Genomic DNA, 25,402 nt, shown 5'->3' on the forward strand with positions numbered 1-25,402 from the left:
CAGCTTAAGCTAAGATAAAACCTCTCCAGAAGCCTCAGCTGTTACTTTATTTTATTATTACTCTTTCAAAAGTACAAAAGGCATTTGAGTTTAGCTTTGAGTCCTTTGAACTTTCCTTTAAAGCTGCACCAATCAATATTTGTTATATATGAACAATTACAAATGTGAACTTTGTTGCTCCTGATGATAACCCAACAGGGAATTGTCACCGACTTGTGGTAAAATATCTATCTGCTCTTTGCTTTGGTTTTAATTGCCCACACATTTTCTAACTTGCTATCTTTATCTTCAGCAACAGGCTGTTAACGTTTTCACTTCCTGCTCGGCATCGAGAAGTACAGACACAGTTGGCAACTAGCTTCTGAAAACAGAGAAGCATTGAGTAAAAAATAAACAGATATTTTCTACAGAAATCGGTTGAGACCAGAGTTCAGGCACACAAATGAGGCTAAAATATGATTCTTTTACTCACTGGCTAATCTTGAGACTCTTTTTTCAGACAATGGAACAAATCATCCACAATACAAGGTAATTATATTCCTACTCTTCTCTATTCGCGTAGAGTTATCCAAAATGCACTAATGTTATACTTATTAAGCATTCCTATATGTATTCTGAAGGATTTTACAGAGGGGTTTGTTCATGTATCATTCATAGCCTAATCTATAATGTACATTTATTCATAAAAACATGGCAACAAAGGATTTTCTGTAATGACTGTTGAGAGTATTTTCAGATTTATGGAATGGTTAAGAGATATCCAAAATTCCCATAGATGAAATATCTTAAAACCCTATCCAACAAGATAATGCCTTATGTGAAAATGCAAACATACAATTTAGAAAAACTACAAAAATAATTGTCTCATTATAAATAATCAAGTTTAATGAGGCTATCGATGAGTCAAAGAGGCCGTTTTATGCTTTTTATGTTTTTCCAATTCCTGTAGTGTGCTATTAAGGTTTGTGTGCATGTAAATGGTCTCTAAAGAATACAATCTCAACGATCCCTTCAGAGGGAGTTTCTCACACTGCCCCCCCCTGCTGAAACGCCTCCATTGTCTCCTTTGTTTACTTCCAGAACATAGTGACATCACTATTAAACACTCGTGCTTCTATTGGCTAGCGCTCCAACACATTGCACATGATAGGCTAAGGGGCGTGACATCTCTAAGCGGTGGACCAATCACAACAGAGCCGGCCAGCTAACCAATCAGAGCAGATCTCTGGTTTCAGACAGAGGGTGAAAAGAGGTGCTGCAGCACAGGCAGTGGGAGAAAAATAATGAGCTTTTTGAACATTAAGGAATGGAGACATGTCACAGTAGAGAAACTAAATACAAATATAAACCTGAAAATGAGAACAATAAAATTGTTATGATTGTCACCAATAGTGCCTCCCCTTTAACGGAGGGCCTACGTTCACCAGGCAGCCTTTATAATGGGATAATATGTCACAGTGGTGTTTACATCTTGCTGCAATGACTGCAGGTTACAATGAATTACTATCATATGATAAAGCAGTCTCTGGTGGAGGCATGTTCAGTGTGACAGCGAGCCTACCTACGAACAGCTGGCTGCTGAGACGCAAGCGGAGGTGTCCGTCAGCGGGAGCCTCCAGGAAGCGGGGGGGAAGCTGGTCGACCTGCAGCGACGCCTCCTTGGCGTTACGCTCTGCCCTCACGTAGTGCCACTGTCTGTCATTCAGGGGAAGGTGGGACTTCACGGACAGGATCGCTGGACCGTTTCCCACATCAAAGGAGAAAGTCACCACAGAGGGAGCTGGAGGGCCAGAGGGGAAACACACAGACACACACACACACACACACACACACACACACACACACACACACACACACACACACACACACACACACACACACACACACACACACACACACACACACACACACACACACACACACACACACACACACACACACACACACACAGCCAGGTCAGACTGAATGAGATATTAGTTTTTTTATGTTCTTTTCTATCCTCCCTTTCTGATGCAATGCGATACAATGCTGCTGGGAAAACTTGATGACCTGAATAGATTTATGAGGGGGCTCAGCTGACAGCACGTCAATATTTTACAATGTCTCCGATGCTGCAGCAATACATAATGGCTCCAAATATCCTGAGAAGTCCCCCCTTAGGTTTGTGAACAAAACACTGTAATCAACCATCTCAAATCTCTTTTAACAACTGCAATTATTAAACTAATCCACTGCTGCTAACGCTTCCTCTCTAAGGACTGGATAAGTACTTAATACTGGACCGTTTCTGTGCTTATATTCTTTAAAGCTATACTGAAAACCTTTTAACTGCAGTGCATGTTCTTCTCTGGTGGTCATGAACACGAGTCAATCTTTTTCATAAATGTATCTGATTGGCAGCATGTGACTGCCTCTTTCATCTGCAAGACCATTTTCACCTGTCTTGGGTGTTCATTAAGGATTGCAGCTTCGCAACATGGGTAGTAAGGAAATGCTTTTAACGTCTCCTGTGACAGCATCACACAGCTGTTGACTGTGTCATTAGGATACCTCACGCTGTGCACACCTGACAGCCAGCTTCTGGGGGAAATTAAACTGTCAACTACAGTACAGCTAGCATTTCCATCTATGTGCTTTTCAAAAGAAATCCCTGACAGGATTTTTTTTGTGGGTGTTCTTCTGTTTGCATGCCCTTGTCATGTACTTCTCTTTCCCTACTTGTCTATTCTGGTCAGAACGTTGACTCACAGCTGAGCTCCACTCGGATGAAGTCCTTGAGGCCCTGGTTCTCCAGAAACACTCCTGAAGGCGCGCTGGTCTTGAAGTGGAAGGAGATATCAGAGGCGAGCTCGGCCTGCAGCGTGGGGAAGTAGAGGTAGGAGGACTCCTGGTAGAAAGACGCTGCGTTCCAAATAGACTCTGTAATGAAAAGAGAAGAAGAGTTGAGATGGGACGATTCCTGACTTGGAGGCTGTGCACAAAGTAACACATATTTTTAGTTTTCTTTTGTTTCCCTGTTTGCCTAATTTGCACCTTTTCATCAGTTTGAGAAAGATGAAACCTTAAGGGCGTTAAGGAAACACGACATTTGATCTGTGTTTCCACAGTTGACTTCTGGTTGTAAACAGGAAGGCCTTTAGTGTCAGAATTCACACACTCTGAACAACCGCTGCCTGTGTCAAGCCCTCTAAGACGTTTTAATAAATGTATAACATCCTGACTCCAATTCATTTCCACTAAAAGGGCACCAGCATCATTCACAGCATTGCAGGAGATGTGGCAAACAGCAAATAACATAATTGTTTGGAGCACTTTAACACATTTAACAAATGCTGTAGTTCCTGTTGTGAGACAGTCTTTGTATTTCACATTATATGCAGATTTCCTTTTCAGTAAGCCGTTTTATTTGGCACATAAAACATGTCCAGATCCTTTGTTAGGAGTGCTCATTGCTGGGGGATGCTGTGGTACTGAGGTTAAATGATAAAGTCAAATAATACCATTAAAAGTAAATCAGTTCCTCGTATAAAAACGACTGAATTTTCTATTAAGTGAAAAAGGTTTATTTCAAGGGAATAACAAAGTCTGGAAACGACATGCAAATCACCAAAGCTATTAGCAAACTGTTATACAATTATTTGCACAATAGGAAACGTTTTTCAGTACATATTCATACATTCATAATAATATAGTTTAGCTTATGATAACAATGTCTTATAATGTCTAGAAATGGTTTCAAAGTGGGAAAGGGGAAACTAAATAGGTCACAACACAGGAAATATTCCCTATCTTCTGTGCAGACATATTTAATTTCTGCAGGAAACACTCTCTCCACTTGAATTTGAAATAAAATCATGGGGGTCTCTGAGCTACATTTGACTGCAGATGAGCTACTAAAAATTCCCTGCCCTTTGTCCACACCTCACTCTGGGACATTAAGCAGAAAATATCTACAACCTCTTTCATGTTCCCGTGCTGCTTTTCAGGCTCTACTCCCCCCCCCCCCCCCCCCCCCCCCCCGTGTCTCCCCTCATTTTTTGGACTCTTGCCTGGCTGCACAACATGAGTTTGTAAAGACAGATTTCACGAGGTGATAGTCCACCCAGCCAGAGGTCTGACTTGTTCAAAAACAGATTTGTTTTAACTTTGTACTCATGGATAAACACATGAGGCGTGAAGGCATCCTCTCAGCTCTGATCAATCCTAAAAGTGGGAATCAAGGTTTCCATCTGCAGCCAAATCTGGCAAAGTCGCTTCAACACTGAGGTGATCACCTACTGTCTCCATAACAACGCAGAGGCCCGATGTGATACACAGCCTGCGAGCCCGTTCGGTTGGTGTCTCCGATGACTATCTGGCTCACTGGCAGGTGGTCTTTATAGGAGAGGATTCCTGTGTCATTAGCCCTGTGGCACACAAAACAGAAATAAATAAATAGTAACACGGTGCCCCTCGGGGTGGATGACTTTCTGGGGATTCAGATAAAGGCATCCATTCCTCTGCATTAGCACAGAACGGAGAGTAAACACATTAAAAAAGGGGCAATCTATCACGGTGCAGACAGCTGCCTCTGGAAATATGCACACTGAGCTGAATGGAGAGAAGCTTTGCATTGGATTAACACACAGTAAACAACGAGCGTCTAATACACCACCACCACAATGCAGCCTTTGTCTTTTCCTTCAGTGCTTAAAGATATGATTAGATTGATCATGATTGTTATAATGTCTCTGAGCTGTAATTAATCAACTTGGGGTAAACAGTGGTATGAGATTGTTAAAGATTCTGCCTCAATTGATTCGAATGAACTTTAGAGGCAAATAGAAAACATTATCTGGACTCTGAGATGTTCTTGGTGCTCTGCGATGTAGATGCATTCTCTCCTAATTGATTTTTGTTGAATCCCAAATCGATAATTTGGCTTCATAATCATAAGTAGTTAATCTGTGGGTTATCTCAGGGTTCCAGTTTATGGATGTCCCAGAGAGCGAGCGATTATGAGATCATTTATGCTATTATTCATCTGGGTTTTATTTCTCTCATGGTCTTGACCCATTTTCTTTTACATACAGTATTTGGACATTTACATACAGTAGGGAATCTTATTTTTAGATCAGGACAGAGCGCCTTTATTATGAACACCCAGCTTAAACTAAATCATTTCTAAAATAGATAATCCCTTCATTACTGTTGTAATCTTCAATTCTTTTCCCGAACAGAGGTTTATTTAACTGTGTGTTCATTGTGGAGGATGGAGGTTGTAGCAGCAGTGGTGGAGTTTACAATTACTCTTAATACTTTACTAGAACTATACTAGGTGAGGTACTCTATTTGACTATTTTCGTTTCATGCAACGTAATACTTCTACTATACCACATCTGAAAGAAAATATTGCACATGTACTAGACAGTTTAGTTACAAGTTACTTTTCAGATAACACATTTTCCTAGTTTTCCTCTCCAGTGTAAACAAAGAAAATCCGAAACAGTAAAAACTACAGTTTTCCATAATGTTTTATATTACTTCTTAAACTATATAAACAAACATTTGGGATTAGCTGAAAACAGGGGCATTTTTCGGTTTTGCTTTTAGAATCATAAATATAATGATAATATACAATATGATGCATTGATGTAGATGAATCTACCCAACAGAGCATTACAAAAGCACAACCTAAAAAAGCAAAATACAATAGATTATACACATGAATGGAGCAGTAATATACATCCAAAAACATAATGTAATATATTAAAACACGGATAGGAAACATTTTACTGAACAATAACTACTTTAACTTGTAGTGGAGTATTTTTACAGTGTGGTATAAGTACTTTCATTTTAGTATAGGATCTTAATACTTCTTTTACAGCTTGTAAATTGTGTTGCTACATTCTGTCTACCCTCAGAGATATACAGTACATGTGGTGAACAAAATAATAGAAAAACCTCTTTCAATAAAAAGCCCCGATAAACATTCCTGTTGTTGTGGTATTGTTGGAGGAGCTCGGGTCAGAAGAATGTCATTGCCATTTCCACACTGTAGCCTTGTGCATATGACAATAACACCTTTGCATCTTGAATATCACAGGAAATGTTCTCTCTGATCTAAACAAATGCCAATTGTGTGTGTGTGTGTGTGTGTGAGTGTGTGTGCACAGTTTACCATGAGTCAGTATCAGCGTCACAGTTGCAGAAGTAGTTCATGTCGACGCAGTTCTCCTCCAGGCTGCAGGAGCACTGCTGGACCCCCGGCAGGAAGCCCCCCCAGTAGCTGCGCTTCTCCCCCTGCCAGTCCAGCCACCAGGTGAGCGGACTCCCGTCTGAAACAACACAGCGGACAGTCGGTTACCACGGAGCTCACGCTTAAGTAGTTCAAGGTCATGGGTTATAGGAGGAGGATTGCATTTTTTTTGCTCCACTGGATCTATCTCAAAATGTAAAAACAAGACTGTTAAACACCTGAACTTTTGAAAGAACATCCATAACATTAATCTGTTTGGAACTTATATATATCAATATTCCAATTACTTGTATATAGACTATTCTTGCACTATTTCTACTATATTCTATTCTATTTTATCTACTTGGAGTATTATCTGTTGTATTGTGTTGCACTGTTGGAGGAGCGTGTGACCTCAGCATTTCATTGTCATAACTGCACTGCAGCTATGCACACATGACAATAAAAGCCTTGAATCCTTGACATTTTTTTTGTGCAATGAAGAATAAAGAAAATCAAATACCCCAACAAATATTAAAGATTTATAGATAGCATGCGACTGTAAAACTATTCTGTGAGAGGCTGCTGCGCGAGAGGCTTACATAAACATGAGACATTATAATGAGAATCAAATCAAACAAATCAAACTGTGAATAAAGGTGATTCACAATATCTCACACAACCTGAAAACGTTAGGTAATCAGACCATTTTAGCTACAAGTCCACATATAAAGCGTTTAAGCACCGAGAACAATTTGTCTATTTGTTACACAAATAAACATGATATAATATATGCAGGCACAGACCCAGCTCCACATACACACATACATAAAACATGTGGCATTCATTTTAAAGGTTATACACACATACACTATCACACCTATCACTTGTACACAGTCATATTCAATGCATTCACACTTTAACATTATGTAAATAGATATCCGGTTATTTTTTCTCCGCTTTTTTTGTATCAACTCCAATTTGAAAGCCTAACCAGTGACGCTGACTGCATGCTAGCTTAAGCTAGACGCCCTCTATATATTACATCTGCTGCTTTGCTTATTTGTATCTGTCCCTGTTTTTATGTATGGTTTATGTGAAATAAACAAACAAATCATTTTATTTTTTGTTGTTGTAAATTAACCAAATTGTTTATTCCCTGCATTGTGTAAATGGTTTTTGTTTTGATTCTCTGCTCGGGCTTCGTGACAATCTATGTGAACGCGAGGTAAAGGCATAATTCATCGCCTCCACTATGGGGTTAAGTGATCCAGCTTCAATCATCCGTCACACAACGTGACCGTGCTTCGCAGATGAGGCCAGCGAGAGGGAAAAGCCCATTAAGCCACATGTCACAACCCATAATCAAGTGTCACATGGTAAGATGCCCTCATCCTACCCGGCATACATTATAGCTGCATACGTTTAAATGTATGGATAGACATGACATATTAGTATGATACAGCGAACAATGTCCCATCTCTATTAACTCACCCTCCATGTGAAACTCTGCTTGTGTAGATAACACTTCTCTAAACAGGATCTGACAGCCTGTGACAAACGGTTTAATGCCACCATGGGTTTACTCGATGACGGCAAATATGGCTTTCAGAAATCAGAAATACAGAAAAACGACGAGCTATATACTTAATAATAGCCATATAATGATAGATATAGCATTGAGGCTCTTGAAGGAGATGGGGGGGTGGGGGGGGATGCATTGGAACAGGCATAGGCTCCTATTACTGAAGTATGAATATTGAGACGTTGCATCACACTGTTTCAGTCTGACACCCAGGCCAGGCGACAGGATCATGTGACTGAGGGGGGTGTTAAACTGCAAGGTGGCAATTTTCTTTATTAAATAAATACATTGACCTAACCATGCAATAGCTCGCAAAAGGCTTCACAACAACAATGTGTAAGGCTACTGTTTTTCAAATCAAACAACACAATTATGAATCAGAGCACTCACATGGGAAGGTAACACTAACAGAGTCTAAATACATATTTGATTTTATTTACAATGCTCCGTCACAATCAGCGGGGGAGGTGCAGAAACACCCGCTCTCTGTCTCTCTTTCTCCCTCCTCTAGCTGTTGCTCTCTTTACAACCATGAAAAGCAAGCAGGCTAAGAAACCAATCAGTGAATACATGTTCTGTCTGTTTGTCTATTGATCTCCTCTGTTTCAGCGCTACTGACAGCGCCACACCTCGAAACTCAACAAACAGTGCTGTCTACGGAGCCAATAGGCACGGTAAAAACATTTTTAATTATCTGAGTTGCTATTAAATACATTATTTAGCATATTTCCTAACATCTTGCAGGCATTTTGTCAGCACTTAATTAGGGCTGGGCAATACATAAATAAACATTATGAAATGAGACATTGTCTTAGATTTGTTGATATTGTCATTACTTGTATCTTATCTTATGGTACTTCTTATCTTATAAGGTGTTTCTTTTCCTGGTGTTTAAGGCTGCATGATAGAATCGTGTGTTTTTTTCTTCTGATTTCTTTTGTTGTCCTCAAAGGTTAGTCATTACTTTACCTCCATCCAATTGATCACTTGTTGCAATATCAATATCAAAATCAAGGTATTTAATCAAAACATTGTGACATTTGCTTTCTTCACATCGCCCAGCCCTACATGTAAAACAGGCAAATGCCAAATAACGTGAACCCTAAATGCCAAAGTCTGACTTGAAGTATAAAAACTCAAAAAGACATATATGCAGTGGTAAATAGGACAGAAAATAAAAATAATATAGGACAGTAAACACTGTTTGCTTGTATAACACTGGCCAACAAGCCAGCATAATAATTACAAATCTTACAATTAATTAACTCTTAGTTGTCTTTTGACTGTATCTTTTAATTAGCTCACTGTACACCTGTTCCCTTCTACACTGCGGCTCATCTTAAATCCCTCCCCTCCACTGAACACACACAAAAGACAATCAATACTTCCTGAAGCAGAGATGACTCTCACTCTCCCGCTCAAATTGGCTGGATAATGTCAGGACATGTTCACAGCCAGCAAAGCAAATACAGCTTTCTGTCTCCCCACTAAGATTAAGGGAAATCAAAATGTTGACAACTCCCGCACATGAAGCCCTTACAAGCAGCGGCTAGAGCCTGCAATGTTCGTCACAGACAAAATACAAATGATTTGGGAACAAACAGCGGTGGAGGAATACTGTGACAGGCCAAAATTGAAATGGTGAATTGAGATTCTGATGATGGCACTTCAACAGCATAGGAACAAGTGCTAGTTGTCGTCAAAGATTGGTATTTCATCAATCTCAAACAAATAACAAAGAGCGTTTTTAGAGGGTGACACTGCAAATGATTTTTTTTCAAATGTAAACAAATACAAGACACATCTCAACAGCTGCTGGTTGGACAGGCTGACATCACTCTGAGATACCATCGCTAGAGTGAAACAGAACTCTTTTCTAAACTCGCCAATTCAACATTTGGCTTTCTCATTCAGTTGGTGTCCTTTCGTAAGAACAACTATCAATCCTAGTTAGGTGTAAAAACCGAAATAGATGTATCAACTACTTAAGAATTGAACACCGAGAAGAAGGGTCATTAAAATGCTGTTGTGAATTTAACATCACTTGGAAAAAAACTATTATCTCTTAGCGAACTGGGTTCATTATGGGTGTTAAATAAGGAAAGTGTGTAAACAAATGCAATTCAGACCAACGTTTGTATTACAATTCCATTAAATGACTGAACCTGTTAACTGACAGGAAAGACGGCAGAGAGGCGACATTCGGCTTGACTTCAGATCTGCTTTTCCTGCATAAACTCAGCAGGCGGATTCAATGCTGTTGTCGTTTCCCTTGTAAATTAGCATGCGAAGTGCAATGTTGTCCAATCATTCATTTGAATATGCTGTATGTTTGATATCTACAGTGTTATTTTTAATGTCTACACGCTCAGGAAAGTGAAGCGTGAAGAGACATTTGACCTTCTTCAACGGGAGATTTTTGTGCCAAACAACAAAGGAAACCATCAAAAATGGTTTCTAAAATAGTTTGTGAAGCTATAAAACAGGCCGTTTCCGTTTTCTCTTTGATGTCTAGTGTGATAATGAACTTGTTTGTTTGTGCATGCATGGCACCCGGGGAATTGGGAATGGGGAAATGTGGGACTTCATGAATGTTTCATGATTCAAGAGCAAATGTTTGGATGTTTGGGACACCGTAGGTGCCAAAGCAGTTCAAGATGAATTCACACGAAAAGATTGGAGTCGCTTCTCTAGTTATTGTGAAAATATAACAAGAGCGATGCAGAAGGCAGGGTGTCGAAGGCGCAGCAGCTCCTAATGTGACAAAGCACCGACAGCCTGACTTTCAATTCACAATGTAACAACAAACCCCCCGCTGATGCTGCAAAGTACAGAACAGTCAAGTCACACAACTTCCACACTAAGGCCATGTTCAAATGAATGATAGAACCGAAAAAAGCAGATCCTTATTCATTCAAATGGGGTCAATCTGGCAACATAGAGGTACCGAGAGAAAGCTATGGCAATACAAAAGTTTTGTTTCACCAAAATACTTGCCTAACTTTTACAAAAAGAGCATGCAAGGTTATCTGTCAAGGTGCTGCTCTGGCCAATGGGATACGTGCACGCTCACAACCCGGTTATATACTTTTAAACCCTAACCCTAACACTTATTGCTACTGAAAAATGCCTGCCTTTCAGTATCATACACCATTGAGGAATACGTTTTGCATTTGTAAAGAATTAATCTTTTACATAATCTAGACTTCCCTTTTTATTTTAGTTTGAACAACCACTATGCTAGCTACATCTGTAGATCGCAATTTCTTAAACCAAAAGGACAACAACAAAATATCTTCTTCCTTTAATAGTATAAAAGAGAAAGTAACATAGCCCATCTGAAACACCTGAGTTAACTGTTAGCCTGTGTGCTAGCAGAGCGATATCTTAATTTGTAAACATCATGATTTGAATTTACATTGGCTTTAAATCTTTTTGTTGAATTTGTTGTTTTTGAACATTGATTTAATCACAGCTCATAAATACTTCAGCAGGTATATATTACTCACCTTTTGTGTTAAAGAGGCGGGACTTCCTGCAGTTGTAAACCACTTCCTGCTGGCACTGCTCTGAGCCGGATACGATGGCACGGAGTTGATCAGCCGAGGCGCTGTAGTTGAACTTCATGATGTAGGGTTTGAGAAGAGAGGAGCCCTGGACTGTAACTGGAGCCGTGATGTTGTGCGTCAACACCGTCCACACCTTCTCCTCTAAAAGACAAAATTAGCATATGTTAGCAGGTTGCACTATGCTCAGCTTTTAAAGGGGACCTATCATGCAAAATGCACTTTTGTACATCTTTCATACATGAATATGTGTCCCTGGTGTTCCAGGGAACACAACCCTCTCTATTTTCCTCCATACCCAAATCTCTAAAAAAGGGGCTGCAACGGATCTGATAAAAACTGATCCAGATTTGAACACGTTACTGACGTCAGGACGGTGGCGCTACGGCTATTGTGCCAACTCTCCACCTATCAGGGGAATGTGGGGTTGGGCCAAGGCCGGCCATTGCCGCTCGAAAGCGCTGGAGCTGTAGTACATATGCCAGGCCTGTAAGTGGCGCTGTAGTCTGCCACAAAAGCAGCGAAGAAGACTTCCCGCCCATAGTTACCATGGTTACCCTTCTGTTTATTCTCCGCTGTGGCTTTTTTTCTCCCTCCCCGAGGCAAGCGTTTGCTCCCGCTGCTTTAATTCAATGCAATCCCTCCCCGTCGAGGCAAGCACTGTAATTCTCTCCGGTTAGTCCACCAGCAGATGACAAACACCCACCTCTCCGCCTCTTCCAAGGAACGAGGGGACCGTGCGGCAGAGTTTCAGTTTCAGTTTGTTTCGCCGGTCAAGATGTCAAGCTTTAAAACAAATGAATAACGACTCTATATAATAAAACACGGAGGACGGAGATCTCTTTTTCTCCCCCTCTTCTGACAGCCCAGCAGCTGATCAGAGCACGTCTCCCTTCTCCTGCAGGGGGGCGTGGTCAGCAGAATCAGACCCGTAGAGAGCAAACAGCACATAGAGCGAAATGAGGCATGGCTAAAATGCATGTTCTGTTTGGTATTTTGAAAACAGAAACGTATAAATATACCTTATATAGGTATGGCCCTACAATATATCATTTAAATATAGCATGATAGGTCCACTTTAAATTAAAACATGTTAATGGCTGTAACATCAGCTCACACCTTGTATTCTAAAAAGAACGGTGTTAACATGAACATAATAATCTTCCACCTGGTTAAACCCACTGCCATATGCCAACAGTTAAATGCTTTTTACTAGAGCAAATATCACAATCCCATTACCCATGCAGGGAAAATATATGATTTTAAATATATTTCCAAATTCAGTAAATTGCTAAAGTGCAACGGTCACTAAAAATGTTGATGAAAAGGGACAATTTAGCTTTTACATGGCAGACATTTTGACACGACTTAGTAGGGAAAGCACAGTTTTTATTGATTAACATTAATAGTAGGCACATTTGATTTAGACCCCTTGTTTTGTTTCTAAATGGAAAACACTTAATGGGCCAGAGCCATAATTCATTTTATCAGTGGGTCCTTTCAACTGTGTTTGTTCCTAATATTAGTCAAAGGGCCTGTTGTGCTGAGTGACTTTCATGGAAAAGTGCACTTTAAAATCATAAATAAAAAATGTAAATTAAATTAAATTAAAGCCAACAGAATAGGCAAAACATTTTTTAAATGGAAAATCCCTAAACAGGCAAGTCCACAAATAAAAAGAGCATTTATTTTACAATAAATCATGTAGTCTAACAGTGTGTGATTTGATTTGTGTCATATTTGACTGTACACGTCGGCAGTTCATTAGTGAGTCATTTATTCTGAGTTGTTGGTTAAGCTATCAGTGTTTCTGTGACATTTCAGAAATCTTTGTAGCTGAATCACTGAACTCCTAATGAATGTATTTGCTCTCAAGCCACGATTGTATGACCTTTTGAACGTCAAACATTTTAGATATAGACCTTTCAGTTCCAAAGGACTCAATCTGAGCACAGCAGAATAATTACTAGTCATTATTTGCCATGTATAACAATTGAAAACGCAGAGAGTTTGTATAATAAAATCAGATCAGGAGTCCTACTTCCTTCTCGGCTCAGCTTCCATTATCTAGAATCCATGTTTACTCTGACTGAGAGAAAATCCCCCCCCCCACTTTGTGAATATTCACATCAGGTTGTCAGGCTTAGAGCTATTTACATTTCTAATAGATTCCTTAATTGAGGTCAAGTAGAGGCATATCTGCTGCAGAACAATGCAGCTCTGCAAGGGGAGGACTGGAAATACAAAATGCCAGAACCAGACAGCGGGGAGGTGGCAGCGCTTCCCACTGTAACCTCCCCGCTACATTAACCTTGCAAAGGACAAAGTGGCCGAGAAAGTAGTGACAGGCCGGTGATGAATGCTGTCTCCACAGTGTCAAAACTTCACTGAATGTGTTTTGTCCTACATGTCAGGAGGAGCGTGGATCAGGTTGTGTCCAGCTCGCTGTCTTTCAAATGTCACATCTCAGGTGACCGTTGGGTGAAAGGGAGCACATTGTGTATTCTTGCCATCAGGAGATCAGAGTGATATGGAAAAGTCTGACAGGATGACATGATGGAAAGTGAAAGATTCCATATTTAGACCAAAGACATACATCCAATAGTCCTGCCAAATTACATGACAGTATTTATATACTGTAAACCAGGGGTGCCCAATACGTCGATCGCAAGGGTAGTGTGGGTAGATTGCATGGCATTGAAAAAAAAAGAAGAAAACAAAAAAAACAAAAAAACATTTAATTTCTTTTTTTTAAAGTTAGCCTATCATCCATCCTTACTACGGCATTTGCCACTTGATTGAAGTACAGGTAAGCCAGTCTGAGTTGTATTGTGCCATACGGGTTCATGCAGTTATGAGGGGGCCTCACCTCCTCATCTGAAGCGCAAATGTGGCGCACTATTATATGCTTATGCCGTGCAATTAGTGTAAACACGCCACAGTTTATCCGCCGTTCAGAAAGTAGCTCCCAAGCTGAAAAAGTGTGGGCACCCCTGCTGTAAATAATTAAAAGTCAAATGGAAATGTATGCAGATTACAGTGAATTTAGTTTGGATTGCATTGCCTCTTCACCCTTTAATATCCTTTTCTTTTAGCAAGTGGTCAATTATTTACCCTTGAGCGGCAAATAAAATACAAAGAGACGATGTTTCATAAGTCAAAAGTAATTGTTGATGTGTATATTCATCGTCCCAGCAGATGAATCTGTATAATGTTTGTGAAATCCAAATATGCACCACAATCAGACACAAAATAAATCCAATGAACAGATTGCCGTTTAAATAAATGAAATGAATTTCCATGTTGGACTCTTTTCAGTGGCACTACCCTCTGTCCAAAATGTCAGTCAGCACGGAAATGCTATCATAATTTAATGGCAGACCACCATGAAATGTACTGAGCAGATTAGTGTTCCCAGGGGGATTAACCCTTTTGACTTTAATGACCCTGCTCTAATGAGAATTGCTGCCTCTTAAGGCCACTAGTGGGGCTTTCGAGACGTAAGCCTGTTAAGTTGTGTCACATTTCAATTTGAGAAGCCATAACCTCCATAAGCATTATGATACTCGAAAAAGATGCTTCTAGTGGCCAACTGAATCAAGGGGTGCTAAAGCAGAATAAGGGAGAGTATTGACTGGTCATGTTTTCGCTAGAAGAGTGTTTATTCTTAAATAAGATTTCAAGCCCCCAATGACAAATTGAATTACTATTTGTTTGTTTCATATCTGAAGTACAGTTGGTCTTCATCCTAGCCTTTTAGAAACAACCAGGAGTAAACATGATGAACCACGGGGAAATTAGACTCGGGTGACTTGGAGGACACAGCACTTTCTAATGGAGAGGTTTTCAAATGTGAGGTGGGCCATGGGGGGTCCAAAGAGTTTCAGGGGAGGCTCAGTGAATGGAAATTAATAAATATTACATTAGTTTTCAGATGAAGGTCACATTGAGTCACAGAATAGCATACAAATGCTTGATTGCGTCAATAAGATAGTTCAGAAACAAAGTCGTTTTGGGATAAATGTATTGGTGTCCCCATTTTCCCAGAAACTCAGACATTTTAATGTTTTTAGTGTATGTCAAACTATCATGTCTAATGTTGAATGCCCATGGGATCAACATACATCATTCTGGTCCCATTGGTATACAGGAATAAACACAAATCAATCAATCCAAGGGCGGTGCTTTTTCCAACCTTTCTCAGAAGGGAAAGCCACAGTCTCAGCCTTAGAAAATCCATGTTTTATTAAATCATTTTCTCACCTGGCTTACAATAAATAACTATAGGCACTTTCTGTGATGTTATTATTCAAATTGACTGCATGTAATGAAAAATGACAAACATATACTGACAAGATGAAAAGAAGGCGTCTTGTACAGAAATACTCACTGATGGACCTGATGAAAATAAACCACTCTCGCATGCTGATATGCATACATGTAACCATAGTTACTAAAATATTTACATAAACATATACTTGGCTCATATGAATCAATTGAAGGTTTGCTTTCTGAAGAAAATCACTATCAGCAGGAGTGGAAGCTTTCACGCAGGCCCAAATAGGGTTTGTTTGAACCAAACAGGTAAAGTGGAAAAGCCCCCAAAGGATGCTTTAAAGGTCACCTATTATGCAAAATCCACTTTTTCATGTCTTCTATACATAAACATGTGTCCCCTCTGTGTAAAGAGATTCTGAAAGTTACAGGAACAAAGACCCCCTCTCTTTTTCTCCTGATCCATTTATATAAAAACCTGTCTGAAAATGAGCTGATCAGATTTTGGCCACTTTATGATGTCATAACGATTTTTTGGCTTGTGTAACCATTAGCCAATCACCAACTAAGGTAACCCCCCCCCCACCTTATCACCTGAATCTCCTCCTAGAGCACCATTGAGTTCTTTGTAACCAAATATCTCTCAGAGGGGCGTGGGGAGGGGCTCCTTATTTTCATCTAAAGCAGGGGTCTCCAACCTTTCTTCATCTGAGAGCCACTTTGAAAAAATGAAAGTGGCCAAGAGCTACTTGCATCACATCGCTTACATTTATTCACATAGCCCTCATCAGTTGAATTAAGTTATACTTTTGTACACGTGTGAAATTGCAATACCTAAAGCTTATCAAAAATCTTAACTTCACATCAAGGTCCAAGAAAACAAAGGTTTCTCACATATTATTACGGCCCACATAGTGAGTACATCACTGAACATTCACATAAATGTCCTTAATCACCACCTTACAAGCATTTCACTATTTTTTACAGTCAGTGAGATGAATGGCACTGCATAGAGTCCACCATAGAGGTGTATGCTGGACCCACTTCACTCTAATAGAGTCATTTAAATGTTCATCTGTCAGTCTTGTTCTGTATTTAGATTTCATGACATTCATGTCAGAAAAAGCTGCTTCACAAAGGTATGTAGAACAGAACCAAATAAAGCAGACATTTTCAGTGCTGCTTGGTGAATGTTCTATAGTTTTCTGGGTCTACAAGGCTCCAGATATGTTGTGAGTTTTGCTGAGACTTAAGCTGAACATTATTTTGGAGATCTCCACAGGATTGACACTGAACAGTTGTTCAGCCATCTTTTTCTTCTTCTTCTTCGTCTTGACATTAAATTATAAACCATAATAAATCAATTGTATAGGTCTAGCCTCCCTATATCTGTGTGTGAAATTGTTCCATCCTCAAAAACAAAAAACTAATACTTCTGCAGTCTAGCTGCAGCTTCTAGCAACGGTCTTCTGTTAAAAAAAAAGACAGCGAATGTCTTGAATGTGGCATCACACACATGACTTAAGTCTGAACACAGCAGACAACAGGAGTATTTACAACAGCATTATAAAAACAAAAATAGTGCATGTGGATGCACACTTACATTCTTTGTCTTACTGTTACATAAATCCCATGAATGTATGAGATTAAGTTAGCTTCATCATATCTCAATCAGTGATTAAGTGAATAATACAGTTTCTATCAGGTTACTATCAGCCTGTCACTCATTATTTTCAGGGCGGGGTTTGGAGGAACGGAGAGGAGACGGTGATCGCGGAAGCTTTCCTCCTGCCTTCACAAACTTTACACAAGTATTTATCAACTGAAAATTGCAAGAGGACATTCATACTCTGCAATCCAAGACTTGATTAAATCCACCAAAAACCTGACATGACGATAACGAGTGTTTTTCAAAAAACACAAATCCCTCCCTGTGTGTCTCTGAGCCGCAGCGACATGGGCCTGATTCAGAGCGGGTCATTCTACTGTTGGTTCTGGACTGGTGTTGGTGGAGAAAGCAGACTGCTCCGTGTGTGGTGTCGCTGTGCCGCTGTGCCGCTGTGCCGCTGTCACGCTGTCACGCTGTCACGTCTGTTCCTTGATCTCTGCGTCACCGACCGATTTGATATTCGTGTGACAGAAAAAAATCTAAAATAAAAAACCGTTATTGTCCAGCCGTGGCCGAAAAATCAATAAGCAACCTTACTACGCTATAATCGATAATCAAGCGGCGAGCTACTGAAAAGCTGCCCGCGAGCTACCGGTAGCTCGCGATCGACGTGTTGGAGAGCCCTGATCTAAAGTAACAGACAGAGGGGATTATGGGATGCTGCAATGATCTGTTTGGTATTTCAAGCCAAACACTTCAGAGACTTGTTTTTCTATATATCTGAGACCTATCATATATTGATGAAAAACAGTATAATAGAGGACCTTTAATGTTACAGTGTAACCACCTGGACTTTGACTAAAGCTTTTGACTCCCCGCTGATATGCCCTGAACTCTCAGGCACTGCCCTGAGTGTCCGTAATGATTTCTTACTGGATCGTAAACTGTCAGATGGCCGTGGTGGGATGGATCGATGCAGTGTGAGCTCTAAGTGAGTGGACTCTTTACACCGAGCACTCTGCCAGTCCTCAGTGGAACTCAAAAAGGGTAAAGGTGACAACATGTGAATTACAATGATCTTACCTGTCATGTTGCAGTATACCTGTGTGGGCCCCAGGGGACCACTACCATCTGGATCAATGGAGTAGAAGCCGGAGGAGCTGCCAATCAGTTTGTAGGCCTCGCAGGAGGACTCGTAGATGGCTGGGAGAAACAGAACAGGGACACAAATCAGTTTTTCCTCCAAGAATCAGCCCACGCTCCCAACAGCTTCCTCCTGAGTCATCTGACGACACAAAAACTATCTTTATTTATGATATTTTTAAGTTACTGTTGTCATAACTTAAAAAACTGGGTGTTGGTGACTGATTGATTTCATGAACATCTACTTTGTATGCTTTTTAGGCACATTTTACAACAGCCTAATATTCTTAATAACAGCCAGTTTAAATTAGTCTCCCCTCCAAAACAATAGTGAGGTCAAGACTTGAAGATGCATTTTGTTTTGTGTATTGTGTCCGAACTGTATGTTATTCTGTATATGGTGATGGTTGTTTAATTTGCCGGTGCCAAAGACACATTTCCATTGTATGTACATCTGTAATATGAAAACAGCATTGGATACTATAGTTATGACTAGTCCAAGGCTTGCTCAACATGTATTTACTATAAACTTGAGGTACACTCCTTTGTCCTTTTCACTATTTTAAAATGTAGAGGATTTGAACAGGATTTAACAGCAGAATACAATCTTCTTATTGCTCAAAGGGCATTAAAGTATCTGAAACCAATCACCAAAATGGTACATGTGCAGCTTAACAGTGGTAATAACTGTAAGCTACTATATCTTGGATTTATTGTGTTTTTTTGTTAAACCAACACAATTATTTAGAACTGTTTAGCTTTGGAAGTGATTCCGGTAGCTAATAAGCTATGCAAACAAGTGGAGAATACAACAGAGTATACAAAGACACTATTTATTACTTTCCTTACATTTCTGTTCTTGAATTTTCTAATATTGCTCAGGCTAAATAAGAAACTACCCTCTCAGTAGTCAGCTGTCAATTGCTTAACTGTTTCCAATTTTTAAGTTTCCAGATATTAGTTTGAGGTCTAGAGAGAAAATGTAAATTGTATGTGCTTTTTTGGGGGACTTGATGAATGTTGTGTAGAAAAAAGGCTTATTTCTAATCCAGCCGATGCTCTTATCTGTCATGTTCGCTCCAACATGCAAAGAAAACTCTGTTTGCCTGCATATAAACAAGAAATCAAGATTCTGGGGCAGGGGAATTTCACACATAGTTTCTAACAGCTGTCGCCACTGCATATGAAGCGCTGTTGCAGAGCATCATAAAATAAAAAAACACCCATGAGAAAAAACCCTTGAAGTCAAGTCAATCTAAAGTCAGCCATAAGCTATTTCAGGATATAGCGGAAAAATACATTCTCAGAAATGTGAAAGTGAGAATAACAGCCGTGTTTGTAAGGTCACGTCACGTTGAGACAGGACCAGGTTCTGCTTTCCTCTCAGTTGCACAAATCGAAGAAAAGTTATGAGCAAGACAGGTGTGTGCTGAATCAAATGACACAGCTCAGTAGACCTAGAAAATATGAGGGGGTGCAGAGGGCAACATGGCAGGTTGAGACTAGACGTAGAAATGAAAAAGTGCAAAGAAGAACTGCTCACAGTTGTGACAGGTGGCTCCGGAGTATCCAGTTCCTGAACAGTCGCAGGAGAAAGAGCTCCACGTCTGAGAGCAGCGGCCTCCGTGCTCACACAGGTTAGGAAGGCATCTGCAAAACACAAAGGTGTCATATCAGAAGATCATTCTCATTACTTTCTTGAGGCATGGCAAGTTTATTTGTATAGAACATTTCAACAAAAGGGAATTCAAAGTACTTTACAATACATTAAACGCGTTAAAGAGGCCCTTTTATGCTTTTTGGAGTTGTCTCCTTCCTGTGTGATGTATAGGTTTGTGTGCATGTAAATGGTCTGCAAAGGCTCAAAGCCCCAAATGTCCCTCCAGAGGAAGTGTTTCTCCCACACACTAGCCTAAGGGGTGGGACATCTTAAATGTTTGACCAATCACAACAGCGCCGGCCAGCTAACCAATCAGAGCAGACTGGGCTCTGGTTTCAGACAGAGGGTGAAAAGAGGTGCTGCAGTACAGGCAGTATGAGAAAAATAAAGAGCTTTTTGGGCATTAAAGCATGGAGACATGTCACAGGAGAGACACTACATACTGATATGAACCTGAACATTGGCAGAATAGGGCCCTTTAAGACATAGTATAAAATAAACACATTAAAACATTACACAGTGTTATGTGTGGATAGTCTTTTGATTTAATAAAAAAGGCAGCTGTCTCAACTTAAAAGAGAGTTTAAATCATAAAAGAGAGTCAAATGATCACATTTAAAAAGCTTGAAAGAGAAATAATTACCGTATTCATTTAAAATAGTGACTAATTACTTCCCATTGGTATACTAATAGAATCACAACTGCAGCTCTAGTTAACTCATAATACATTTTTACCTTCAACCTGGACGATTTTCCACTACTTTGATACTTTCGCAACAAATATAGCTATTAGGAGCGGCGAAAAAAAACAAAACATAGCCATTTTTAGAATAAAAGATCACACAAACCTCCCAGGCATTTCTCACACATTAGGCACTATAACGCTACTGCCTTTGTTAGTGTTTGCAAACATAATCTTTTATTTATCAGGTAAGAAAGACCCCTTCTCCCTTTTCTCTTTATTCTTTTGTAGGCAATTATGAACAAACGCTTTGAAACTCACCCCCAAAGACTAATTTGCAGTTTACTCATGTTTCATAAAAAATCCCAAAGAACTATGAAATGACGGTGTCTCATACTGCGCCCCGTCTGGATTTGAAAACGCTGACATGTCCCGGCTTTTCTCTAAAAATAAAAGCATTACTGTCACCTTCAGACTAGAATGCCTGTTAATGGGATTTCGCTACAATGAGCGCTTCGCAGAAATTTCAAACCGCACTCTTCTGATTAATAGTCCCTTCCTCGAGCCTCCTTCAGTTTCACATAATTGCCAGCCTTTCAAGCATGCATCTATAATTTCATACACTTTCATCTCTCACCTATTAACAGCAGCCGAGCGGGCCAGCCGCAACACGGATAAGGTTGCAGCCATTGGTTTAATTACCATCATGCTATTTTCTGATGGGTTCATGGGTTCCCTTACAGGTCACTGAGTTACAGTAGCCAGCACACCTAAACACACACACTGACCATAAATAGAGCCTCTATGTTTAATTAGACACGGAGGAAGAGGAGATTAACTCGGATACAAGTTAATTTTCTCAAACTCTGGGGTCATTGAAGAAGCTGCAGTGAGTGAAATGAAGAGTTAACATCAATGCAATAAACATTAACCAAGCTGTACTGCAGCCTGCCATTTCCTCGCAGAGGATTATAGCACAGGGTGTGCAAACACATTGACTACACATCAAAAAGAAAAGGGTGGATGTGTCACCCACTCACATATTTCATTTTCTTTGGTGCTGAATATAAATGTACTGCATAATGCACACATTGTTCATTTGCAGGGAAAAACACATACAATACTTTCTGCAGTGAGGGTACATTTCAATATTTTTTTACATTTACATTTCGGTATGTGATCTGTAATCAATATTTTCTGTAAAAATGACGAGTGAAAAGAGTGGATGTAATGCAAAAGCTGCCATATGTTATGACAAACCTACAAAGAATGATCAAATCACAACTGCATCCCTACATAGCTCATCCCAATGGTAACAGAAAGCACTTTTGGTAAAAAAATGAAATACTCTGATGAACCCATTGTATGCGTCCTGCCGACCAACAAGCAACCTACAAGCAATGTTAGCATGTAGCTGGTAAGAAAAGTATCATATTAAGCAGATAAAGCTGCTATAAATCTGCTGCAACACAACAAATTCCCAAATTGGGATCAATGAAGTCTTATCTTATCTTATCTTATCTAAAGAGCTATATATTCAGCTCATGAATTGGAGAAGACCAAACATGAGCTAAAGGGTCAGTGGATTGGCGCTGGATTGGTTTGTGTCTGCGTGATGTGTAAATAGGCAAGTCTTTTCAAACATGTTTGCAAAAGCACAACTAAAAAAAATTCTTGTTGAGCTCCCCCCCAAAAATCATTACCAAACAATCCTTATAACAAGGCAACTGTTAGTGGCATCATGTTTGCTTTAACTTATCATAATGGGGACAATGCTGATTGTAAAAGCTGTAGAAAATGGACACCATCAATCAGCTTTAGATTGGTTCCTATGACTTTAGGATGCAACGTTACTTGCAGTGGGATAGCAACTTCCCCTTAAAAAATGTAAGCCCTGGAAATACCCACTGTCTACCAAACAGCACTATGCTAAAAGTCAATAAACAATATAGCGTACAGTAGCTATCCCCAGGTAGCGGAACAGCCTGGTAATGATCACTGTGCAAACTCCACCTTGCAAAAGAGCCCTGTCAGTCGATCAGAGGGTCACAAAACCTGCCTCCTAATAATATTACCGCGTGTCTTACTCTCCCTTTACTACAGCACTGAGGTCAGGTTTCTGGTTCTTTGGGACTCATTGTTTCTTGATCTGGAGAGTAACGTTGGCTGCTAGCGGGTAAAAATCAATGGCCAGAAAATATGTTATTAGCATATCAATTGCACAAGATGATTGGAAATGCAGTGCGTCCAGTGTTATTGGTGTGTTGAGTCTTTGCCCTTGCACACTGCTTACATTTTTGGCACAACTCATATAATAATTTCATATAAGAGATAAGATATGTATGGGAATTTTCTGAAGCTTGTCTTCAGGTTCTTCTGCCCCCTAGTGGCCTACAAATGACATATACTGTAGGGGTGTAGCTTTAAATATGTTCTATACATTAGGGAATGTTTGTATCATTGGCATCAGTTAAAAAATAAGAAGCACTCATTCTTGCAGAAGAGGCATGCATCTCAGCTTGGGTAATGGAAACATATCACTTGATCTTCCTGTCATTTCCTAGAGTGCATCCCTTCCTACTGAAACAACAGCCTGGCAGCGCTGTGGTTGTTTGCATATCGTCTGACAGCGAACAATCTGGACTAGAAAGCAGGTACTTTGACAAAGGAGATATTCTCCTCGGGGCAAACACGGGGGAAGAACTGCAGTTTGCATGTTTGTCTCTTTCTTAAACATTTTTACAAACCACATGCAGACATACATCAAGCTTGTTGGTCTGCCAATCCCATTCAGAGGGCCCACAGCTGTGCAGGGTAATGAGGGATAGGGGCAGGGGGGGGGGGAACGCCACACAGGACAGCAGGGAGCAGCTTGTTAGCATAGTCCTCTGCCAGAGAAGGTGTTGGCGAGTTTCTGTTGCAATTTAATTGGATGATCCTGTCAGTGTGTTTTTCTTTATAGTACAAGATGTCAGTGACTTTCGGTGAGTTCTGCAGACAACAGACTGCCATCTCAAAATTAACAATGTGGGCATGAATAAGTCTCTGCTGCCAACTTGGATAATGTTTTACAGATTGTCACGTTTGACACATCCTGACCGTGCACTGTCAAAGTTTTTCTCAAACATCTGTTTAATAACTCTGCCCCAATTAAATAAAAAGCTCAAATTCAAACTGTTTTACCTGTCTCGTATGTTGCAGGTGTCGAACTGAAGCTCGTTATAATTTCCCAGCAACCCTTGCTGTACATGATTGAGATATATCGGTTGGCTGTTGATGAATATAAGCCGCACACACCCCTGGAAGTCCGGAGTCACGTACTGGCAGTCCAAGGTGGGGCAGCCTGGATTGAAATAACACATATGATGCAACGTGTTAGTGTGGAAACAGAGGTGGAAGAAATACTCCGATTTTTTACTTGAGCAAGAGTAGAAATACCAGTGTATAAATACAATGAACACTCTGGCGTTCAACATTTTACTCAAGTTAAAGTACAAGGGTTTTATCATCAAAATACACTTAAAGTCCTGAAACTCAAAGTTCAAATTTTGCAACATTTTGGAATAATATACTATACTATTAAAATTCATTAAAATCATTTTTTCGCCTGTAAATATGGATCTTAGTTTAATTACTTTTATACTGCTTGGTTACTTAAGTCACAAAAATAAATCATATCTCATTAGTTGCTTTAATGAATGTACTCATAATAGGAACCTGTGAATTAAGTAACAAATACATGCAGTGAGAAGAAAAGACAAGGTGTACCTTTAAATTATAGTTTAGTAGTTGTATTAAAAAAGTATCAAATGGAAATGTACAGTTCTTGAGTACTTCCCACCACTGTGTAGAAGCGGTATGAATCTTACAAGAAATATTCTGTTTTTTCAATGTGTTAAGGAGAAAGAATAAGGGTAAATTAATATTGCAAACACATCTTGAGAGTCCACCAACCTCCAAAGTAGAAGTTGCCTCTCGACTCGAGTTGTTCCCACAGTTCAATGGCGGAGGACGGCTCACTGTCCACAGTCAGGGCGATCTGCAGATTCCTCGTGTTGAGACTCACAGAGTGCCACAGACCGTCGTTGACTCTGTGACCTGAAGAAGAACATTTCACATTGAGTCTAAGTGAAATGGCAGTTTAATGGGCTGTAGCAGGGAAAGAGATATTGTGTCCATTTCCCTGAAGACCTGGAGGCTGCTAAAAAAACTCAACCACAGCATTCTGATTCATCTGAGTGTGATAGAGTGAGTCGTTGTGTTTTCTCAGCAACAACCCATGTTAGCAGGGCAGCACACAACAATAGCCACAGGAGATCGGGACAGTTAATTAATAATTACACCTGGGTTCATTTCTATAATAGCTGCAATCAAATCCCCTAGTTTCCTCTCAACACTGCTCCTTCCTCTGCGCACTCGTTTTTACTTCCCCGTCACAGGAGACAGGCCGAAAACTTTCACGCCTCCTCCATCACTCCGAGCCTCAAAACTAAAATACCATACTCCTCCGCTCTGTCACTTGTCAACAAGATTCTTGCTGCATATTTGATCAGTTGGATAAAATGAAAGTGCAAATGAGGAGGAAACACATTTTTCAAGTTTATTTTGGGGTATTTCATGCCTTGATTTGTTAGTGATAATGAAGAGGGACAGGAAATGTGC

At 40.0% G+C, this 25,402-nt stretch overlaps 1 protein-coding gene across 1 annotated transcript in view; it reads right to left on the bottom strand.

Annotated features, from left to right (window-relative positions):
- The window catches only part of cntnap5a (contactin associated protein family member 5a), a 103,560-nt gene that overhangs the window by 26,637 nt on the left and 51,521 nt on the right, over window positions 1-25,402 (bottom strand). The window contains exons 9-17 of the mRNA XM_034128399.1: window positions 24,695-24,838; window positions 23,924-24,083; window positions 19,942-20,048; window positions 18,339-18,458; window positions 11,315-11,515; window positions 6,164-6,320; window positions 4,279-4,406; window positions 2,749-2,919; window positions 1,562-1,780 (exon numbers count right to left, since the gene is read on the bottom strand). Coding sequence (XP_033984290.1) covers window positions 1,562-1,780; window positions 2,749-2,919; window positions 4,279-4,406; window positions 6,164-6,320; window positions 11,315-11,515; window positions 18,339-18,458; window positions 19,942-20,048; window positions 23,924-24,083; window positions 24,695-24,838 — 1,407 coding nt within the window. The remainder of the gene's footprint in view (window positions 1-1,561; window positions 1,781-2,748; window positions 2,920-4,278; window positions 4,407-6,163; window positions 6,321-11,314; window positions 11,516-18,338; window positions 18,459-19,941; window positions 20,049-23,923; window positions 24,084-24,694; window positions 24,839-25,402) is intronic.

This window comes from Trematomus bernacchii, unplaced genomic scaffold (genome assembly GCF_902827165.1).
Source record: "Trematomus bernacchii unplaced genomic scaffold, fTreBer1.1, whole genome shotgun sequence".
NCBI classification, from domain to species: Eukaryota; Metazoa; Chordata; class Actinopteri; order Perciformes; family Nototheniidae; genus Trematomus; species Trematomus bernacchii.